The sequence below is a fragment of the Salvelinus fontinalis genome, chromosome 6 (assembly GCF_029448725.1).
Source record: "Salvelinus fontinalis isolate EN_2023a chromosome 6, ASM2944872v1, whole genome shotgun sequence".
Lineage (NCBI taxonomy): Eukaryota > Metazoa > Chordata > Actinopteri > Salmoniformes > Salmonidae > Salvelinus > Salvelinus fontinalis.
Window position 1 is genome coordinate 47,209,902 of NC_074670.1, and position 8,320 is coordinate 47,218,221.

Here is an 8,320-nt window from a genome sequence, read left to right on the forward strand (position 1 = left end):
AGACCTGGGGCACTTTTTCAGTCACTTGCCCGAAGCCCAAGAAATAAACATTTAGCTTCCTAGAACATATGTCAGTTAAAAAGGTTTATGAATACATTTTTGGAGGGTTTCTGTCAAAATGATTTATTCAATGAAAATACAGTATAAACATTGATGTCAGGCGCATGGGCCCCCTACAGCTCATCGTGGCATTTGTCTTTGAAAAAAAATGATTGCCACATTAGCAGCTAATTAGCGTTTCATTTTGGGGGGGTAAATACGTCGATAGAAGTTACCTTGTCCTAGAGAAATGTACACGGTTATCAAAACGTCACGCCAGGGTGAGCCTACACGAAACACAGCCCTTATTTTAAGTGTTTCTAAAGTCCTCTATGGGGGGAAAAAATTAGTGTCGGAAATATTATTGGAACCCTTTCCTTGTTTGTCCGCTAGGCTTTTGGGGTATTATGACTCATGATGTGGTACTCTATTTTAAACTGCCTGAGTAAGACATTTTAATTTATAACCTCTTCTCAGTCTTCGTTGCCACCTAGTGGTACTTATGTGATACAGTCAGAGTACTACACTGAGCACTGTACAGCATGTGCAGTAATGTAAAGATACTTTAAAGTACTACTTAAGTAAAGTACAGATAGCACAAAAAACCACTAACTATTTATATTTTTGACTACTTTTACTTCACTACATTCCTTAAGAAAATATTGTACTTTTTACTTGATACATTTTCCTTGACACCCAAAAGTACTCATTACATTTTGAATGCTTAGCAGGACAGGAAAATAGTCAAATTCAAGCAGTTATCAACCGAACATCCCTGGTTATCCCTACTGCCTCTGATCTGGTGGACTCACTAAACACACATGCTTCGCTTGTAAATTATGTCTGAATGTTGAGTATGCCCGTGGCTTTCCATAAATTTAAAAACAAGAAAATGGTGCCATCAGGTTTGTTTAATATAAGGAATTTGAAGTGATTTATACTTTTACTTTTGATACTTAAGTATATTTTAAAACAAATACTTTTAGACTTTTACTCAAGTAGAATTTTACTGGGTAACTTTTACTTGAGTCATTTTCTATTAAGATATTTTACATTTTTCTCTAGTAGGACAGTTGGGTACTTGTTCCACCACTGTGTATGTGCAAGTTCAGAGATGTTACTGTTTTTTTTCTCATCAGCTTTGTCCTTTTTTTCATACTTTCTTCCCCAGGATGAAAACATCATGAGGTCCCTGCAGCTTTTCGAAAACGTCATATAGATGAAACAGACAAAAGAGACACAGTGGGAAAATGAAAGAGGGATAGGAAAGACCTTTGAACTGTGAGAAGAAAGAGCAGCCCACCATTTAATGGCAAAGAGGGAACACGCATAAACTTTGCTGTCGGCATGGTTATGAGAGGTACTCAACACTGGCCGCCCAGCAACAGCTATATGCATCTGCCGTGTGGCACAGTGTCTCACCATCACGTTACATTGGCAGTGACCAATCAACAGGCTGGGTTATGACCCCTCCCACTGACCTCTGACCCCTTGTACCTGTTTTTGATCTTCCTGTGACCCTGTAATCTTTCACCCTTGGTCCGAACTCTCTCAGTCTTGTTCTGTTGATGTTGTCGTCGTTGTTATGGTTACTGTTCTCTCAGAGAGTGTATATAACACCTGTTAATTGACATACTGACATTATAGAGACATACACACACACATTAAGACATACACACATACCTACACTGTGTCAGGCCGGGATTCAATCCGAGGCGCGCTGTAGAGCGATCTCTTTGAACGTCGGGGAAGTTGCCCTTAAAAGTCGCATTGTCGGCAGTCAGTGCGCTGCTCTATAACACTCCTTGGATTGAATACTGGCCTCAATTTCACCACAAATACAGTTTACAAATACAAATTGAGGACATTTCCTGTACATTTTCATTTGTAGAAGTCATGTGATCTGTATTTGACCGCAACATATTAAGAAATATACATTTAAAACAAGTCAGTCCTAACCCCGCTATATACAGCACTCCTACTGTATGTGTGTTAGTGTTAGTCAATGTTTTTCGTGTTGTGGTGCCTTGTGTCATTGGGTTTTTGGCTTCTATCTTTCTGTCTGCACTGAGCTCCGTTGATCTGTCTCTTTGTCTGTCAACCTGGCCAGATGATATTCCAACCCAGAGAGCCTGGATTGAATGTTCTGTGGCCTATGGCAATTTTGAAGTAGTGCTGAGCGAATAACCGAAATGTTGGTTTATTTTCAGTTTGTAAATAACTAATTGATTGACATTGGTTCCATTATTTGAATTCCATTTAGTTGTGCACCATTTGTGCCATTTCTCTAGAGAGATTTCTCTCTGGGACATGTTGTCCAACTCATCAGAGTTAAGCGCCAAAAACGTGGTAGTGAACTACATTGACCAGAATCCATTGCCTACAGCTAGCTGCCTCCTGTTCTCATTGGTTCTTTGCCGGGCAAGCCTGTGTGGCCGACAGGCAGACACAGGGGAAGAGTGATAGAGAGATAGGAGAGAATGTATCTAATTGATTGATGTATCTAATTGATAGTTGTTAGTAGCCTAGTGGTTAGAGCGTTGGACTAGTAACCGAAAGGTTGCAAGCTCAAATCCCCGAGCTGACAAGGTACAAATCTGTCGTTCTGCCCCTGAACAAGGCAGTTAACCCACTGTTCCTAGGCCGTCATTGAAAATTAGAATTTGTTCTTCTTAACTGACTTGCCTAGTTAAATAAAGGTAAAATACAAAAATACAAAAATAAAATAAATTTAGCAGTGTTAAAAGTATGCTTGATCTACTTTAAAGAACTACTTAAAATGGGATTTCATTGGACAGCAGGCAGCTAGCCAGCTAGCCAGCTATGTAAGTCTGCTATCCTGAAGGATGACTCTGGGAGAACAGAGATAGATGGCTGGCTGGCTGCTACAGCCTGATCAGAGATGAAATGATGACCTGGAATAAACTATTAAGTCATCAAATGAAATTTAAAAAATATACACAACAACTGAAATATTTTATTAAAGTAATGTGAATAAGTGATAAGTTTGTTAATAAGTGATATGCAGTAATTGCATATCTTAGTATCACCATACTAAAAACAAATATGTAATATACACAACCAACATATTGAATTTACTGTAAGTAAAGTAATGTGAAAGAATTATGTTTTAGAGTCTAATAACTGATAGTAATAGGCTGTCACTCACTACCATCAATTGTTTTATTCATTGTTGTTACAGCATTGAACACATAATGCATTTATTGTAAAATAGAAAAAAAATATATGAAAACCGTGATTATTATTTTTTTTAAATGTATTTTTCAAAAACCAAACCAAAACTGAACCGACCTCAAAAAGCGCTAATCGCCCAGCACTATTTTGAAGTGTGTTCTTATGCTTGTTTTGTGCCAATATGGGTGTGTGCATGGTATCCTGTGGGACATTACAACTGTACAGTAACAACTCTCAAGACAATACCCAACATCAGAGAGAGAGAGAGAGAGAGAGAGAGAGAATTATACCTTGTCACTGAGAATACAGGAATGAAAGCCATGACATGGGTGATGATGACAATAACCTAATCAATGTGAAGACTTACTGACAACAGAACACAGAATCCCTTATTTCACAGTCCCCTATTACCTTACCTTCACCTATACTTTTATACAATATCAAGATTCATGATCAGCAAAGCGCAGAAAGGTGAGACTAACAGACAGAGAATGACAGACAGAAAAAAATTGAATCACATCGGTGTATATTGAAATGTTGTACAAAATGATATTTAACAATAAACTTTTCAGAGAAAGTAGTGACCTTTGAAGTGTCTTCTTTAGCAAGGGAGAGAGGCTGTGAGTAATTAAAGCTTTCCATTCATGTCTCTGTCACAAAAAAAACATAAGCAAAGTGATCTCAAGTGAAGAGTTTATATCGTTATTTACATATGTATACATCCCAAGTAGAAATTATGAAACATTTACATCCTCATAGGAAATTTGTCACAAATGAAACATTTGAGGATGTTTTAGTTTCATTAACAACATGACATGCATCCTTCTGCAACCCCTGTCCAATTCCTCCCTCTCTCTCCCCCTCTTCCTCCCTCTCTCCTACACTCCTCTATCCATCCCTCTACCTTACACACACTCCTCCTATCCTTCCCTGTCAATTTTAGTCTACAACCTCAGTCTTTAGCCATAGAGTCACAGTGTGGAATGCAACATAAGGCCAGATAGGGGTAAAAACACTTGTGGAAACTGGTACCTGCGCTTGTGTAATGTCGACAGTGCAGTCATTCATTCAGGTTGAGGGTGTGGTCTTATCAGACGCCTAGTCTCTACACAGTCTCAAAGGGGCATCGCACTGTCCATACCCTCCATTTTGGCACCAACAAATCATCTAGGATCAGATCAGATCACCCCAATTGGACGGATGAGCAAATGTGTGACCCTGGAACAGCGGTTGGGGGAGACTTCCTCCTACTCCCTCTCCTCGGCCCAGGGCTGCATGTTCTGCAGGGCGTACAGGGAGGAGTTATGTGAGCACAGTGGGTCGGAGCCTGCTGATTCGCCGAGGGACTTGTGGAGGGCGTCGGCCTGCAGTTGCAGGATCAGCCGATTGGCCTGTTGACGCTCAGCCTCCCTTTCCTCCGCTGTCTGTCTCCTGAGAGAGCAAAAAGAGAGAGAGATTAATTGCATAAAATTGAGTTATGAACAAAGAATATTTATACGTTGACATTCAGCGACGGTCGAACTTAGGTAGCCTATAGTGGACATTTATAAACCCCCTCAACTTTCCATATGCATCTACAGCTTATTTTGTCTTATAACACAAGTGTAAAAAAATTGGCTTCACAGTACATAGATCATGGCGACTCTCCTGAACAAGCCCATAATAAGCACACTAGGCAGCTGGTAGATCCCAAATGTTTCTTCGCTAAAAAACGATGGGAATATCCTGTAGGCCTACCACCAGCAGAACCAGGAAAAGAAATGAGTGCCAGGAAAAAACATGATGGTAAGAACAGCCTGCGTCTGTTTGCCTTTAGTTTAAAATCCTCTGCAATTATACATTCACACAACCCAAAAATGATTAGTCCCCCATTAAGGCCAAGCTAAAACGAACCTCCTCCCCAGACTAATTGCACATGAGCGGAAGTGACTGGTGAATGAGATTTGAAAACATGTCAAATGAAGAGGTACACCATAGACTTAGATAGACATCACATTGTTGCACCTGTCCTATTCATGGTGTCTGTGAGAGCATGGGCAGCGCCATTGAGGCCATGTCTATTTTGAAGTAGGCAGTTTTCATCTTCTACTACTTCTATGATTTGGCAAAGGAACTGAAAGGGTGCATACTGTCAGCTGTAGTGTGCTGTTTGAAAAGGTATAAAGTCAAGTTTGGCGATTTAGTGCCATCTGCAGTTATGGAATGTTTGCTCGCTAGTATAATTAATTGGCTGATCCCTCCTGATAAACCGCATGGAATCAATCATGCGATCATTCCCTAACCCATAGGAAGTCCCACCCAGTTGACTACTTCAAAACGGTGAAAGTCATCAATGGCCTGCCCATGCTAAAACAGTTTTTTGGGCACTAGAGCCCTGTATCCATCTCCATGGGCACAACTTTCACTGGTGTCGGGCGACATTGCATTTTTGGTCCCCCTAGTTTTATGTGTGATACAAAACAGGGCAACGGTGTGTTTTAGGACCATGCGGATGCCTCCGAGCGGTCGGGCAGGCTGTTTGGAGTGTTTATCCAACTGAATTAAAAAATATATAATAATAATAATTATGTCCCCCCCACTTCTGAAACCAAAGTTGCGCCTCTGTCCCTCTATATGATGTCAACTCAAGGTTTGAGTAAACAGTTAAGCTCATGGATCAACTGACCTCCATTTGGTCCGTCGGTTCTGGAACCAGGTCTTGACTTGCGCGTCCGTCATCTTCAGGCTCTTGGCAAGGGTGGCCCGCTCGGCGCTCGCGAGGTACTTCTGCCGGTGGAAGCGCTTCTCCAATTCACAAATCTGCACACGGGAGAACGATGTCCGAGGCTTTTTCCGTTTGGGCGGCGTGCGGTTCTGGTATGGATGACCTATTCGCCGGGTCACCGTGAATGGCACGAGAGCTGACGGAGAGAGCAGAAAGACAGACAGACTGGAGGTTGAGTTTACTCAGTGGAAAAGTGAGGTGAGCCTCCAACTTTGTTGTACAGTTGACAAGGTTTGGTAGTAGGCCTACTTGTAGGGCCTACATAATACTCACCCGAAAACAAAGGTTAGGCTATAAATGTTTTTTGAGAAAGAAAGTTGAAGAACAGAAGAATATTTATTCTATTGGTTAATTTGGCGTCTGAATAAAACCGAGCAGTTCTGTTTTATCCGGTTATTTTCTGTGGATAAAGATATCATTCCTGTCTGGCTATTGAAGTTAGGCTTGCCTCCTCTAGCGTGAACAAACAATCACACGAAATAGCCTAGTAAATACAGGGAGTGAATAATTTTGGCTTCAGTTCTGGGTGCCGAATTTGAATATAAAAAATGTAAATAAATCAATAGTATTATGGCCTAACATTCAAACTATGGGAGACCACTTTTGGCGAGATTGTTTTCGAGTTCTTCATATATCTTTGGCTAAACTGTTGGGTGTGAATTATGGCGAAAAAAAATCGTTGTGGAAAATAATGCCTCCCAACATAATTGCTACAATGCTATTGTTTATTATGTTTTCCTATTTCACGTGGTATGTTAATTAATAACTTTTTAATTGGTAGCCTATAATTTATTGAAATTGCACTGTAAGAATCCACCAAAATTGTATATTTATATTTTATTTTATCTCTCTGTAAATGCCTCCATTTTCATTGATTTAGGCTTAGTGTCTTCTAGCACCAAATTATTTGTTTGAGATTTTTCTCACTCATTTCGTTTTGAAAGGCCATCTTTTTACAGACCAATTCAATATTTTTTGTGATTTTCGTTGCTATAGTATAGGCTAAGTATTGTAATATTCACATTGGCTAAATGATTAAGAGAAATATTGAAACAGGCTACAATTTCAGTAAAATTGCATGGGTCGAGTCTGCTAAATGACTGCATTTAAAAAAAAATGTACGCCTACATTTTCTTAAATTTTGTATGCATAAAAGGTTGAAGATTGAATTAATGTGCCTTGTTATTTTATTGATCACATCATCCTTATTATTGAAATGTTTATTGCTGTATCGTTATCGTTGTTATTAGCCTTTTCACTTTTTTCTAAGCTTATTGCACGCTTATTGTAAACTACGCTGTTTTGAACACATTGAAAGTAAAATTGCCATTACGGAAACATAGATAACCTAAATCACTGCGCATGAAATTGTGTATTTTTTCCAATAACATTATTTGATGCTAAGGGTTCTATCGGAAAGTTACCTGATAACCTTTCCTTGGCGAACCTATTTCCGACCCACGGGTAACACAGGCCTCCATACCCGGGTACAGCGCTCATCAAGTGCGGCGGCCCCGATGTAGTCAACGGTCTGTGAGCAGGCACCCGGATCACTCCTCTGCTGCCCAGGCTACAGTTCACTCCGTACAAACCAGGATCCTCTAACTGTGGTACCATGCCGGAGAGGGAGATGGACAGCGCAGTGTAGGAGGCAGCGTTCCCTCCAGTTGGGCTTCCCAAACGGTAACCGTCTCCACTGCTTGTATCCGAACCGTATCTGCTGCTGGTCCGGCCGGTCTCTGAGTCAGCACCGCTACTGAGTATCTGGTCGATACCGAAGCTGATGGGTTCGTGCTGGGCCGCTTTGGGAGGAGGACTTGGGGCGCTGGGTGCGCGCTCCATCCTCACCTTTCAATAGACCGTGGGATGGCTGGACTGGATGGAAATTAAATTACGAGGTTAAACGGCCGGTTTGTGCCAAAGAGAAGATGCCGTTGGCTCCAATGTCATCTTCCTTTCAAAATCCGACCGTCTGCAACTTCGGAAAGGCCTCCTTCAGATCATCCTCGGGAGCGCCAGTGAAAGTTTGATGTGCGTTTGGAGACGTCTATGACGCTCTACTCCCTGCGTCAAAACATCTTGGTCTTGCTGTTTCCCCCCGAAAAGCCCCATTCCCGTGCTTCTATTGGTTGATGCTGTCAACGCCTTGACTGTTCATTGGTTGTCATTTTAATGACTGATTGAAGCATGGTGGGTATCACTTGGCATCATGCTCCTTCCTAGCTCTCAGAGTTGGTCAATTTAGTGCCATATCAGAGCATCGATTTCCAAACCTTTTAATTTGACCTGTTTGGACAATCCTTCACTTGACGTTGTGGGATT

At 41.1% G+C, this 8,320-nt stretch overlaps 2 protein-coding genes across 3 annotated transcripts in view; one reads left to right on the forward strand and one right to left on the reverse strand.

Annotated features, from left to right (window-relative positions):
- Nucleotides 1-3,814, forward strand: part of LOC129857947 (Kv channel-interacting protein 1-like) — a 42,067-nt gene extending 38,253 nt beyond the window's left edge. For both annotated transcript variants that reach the window (XM_055926662.1, XM_055926663.1), the window contains exon 7: nt 1,211-3,814. In XM_055926662.1, the coding sequence (XP_055782637.1) occupies nt 1,211-1,258 (48 nt within the window). In that variant the 3' untranslated portion in view covers nt 1,259-3,814. The remainder of the gene's footprint in view (nt 1-1,210) is intronic.
- LOC129857945 (T-cell leukemia homeobox protein 3-like) lies at nt 3,204-8,081 on the reverse strand. The gene is made up of 3 exons (XM_055926661.1): nt 7,423-8,081; nt 5,900-6,134; nt 3,204-4,665 (listed from the first exon to the last, which is right to left on the reverse strand). Exons 1-3 carry the CDS (start codon nt 7,838-7,840, stop codon nt 4,482-4,484), a joined length of 837 nt encoding a protein of 278 aa, XP_055782636.1. The 5' UTR covers nt 7,841-8,081; the 3' UTR covers nt 3,204-4,481.
- Between the last annotated feature and the right edge of the window lie 239 nt (nt 8,082-8,320).

Bases quoted from the DNA above. Each gene is read 5' to 3' on its own strand.
- LOC129857945 (XM_055926661.1), bottom strand. From the start codon at position 7,840: ATGGAGCGCGCACCCAGCGCCCCAAGTCCTCCTCCCAAAGCGGCCCAG. The intron at 6,135-7,422 runs GTAACTTTCCGA...TCTCTCCGTCAG, and splicing joins CGCCAAGGAAAGGTTATCAG to CTCTCGTGCCATTCACGGTG. The intron at 4,666-5,899 runs GTCAGTTGATCC...TTGCTCTCTCAG, and splicing joins AACCGACGGACCAAATGGAG to GAGACAGACAGCGGAGGAAA.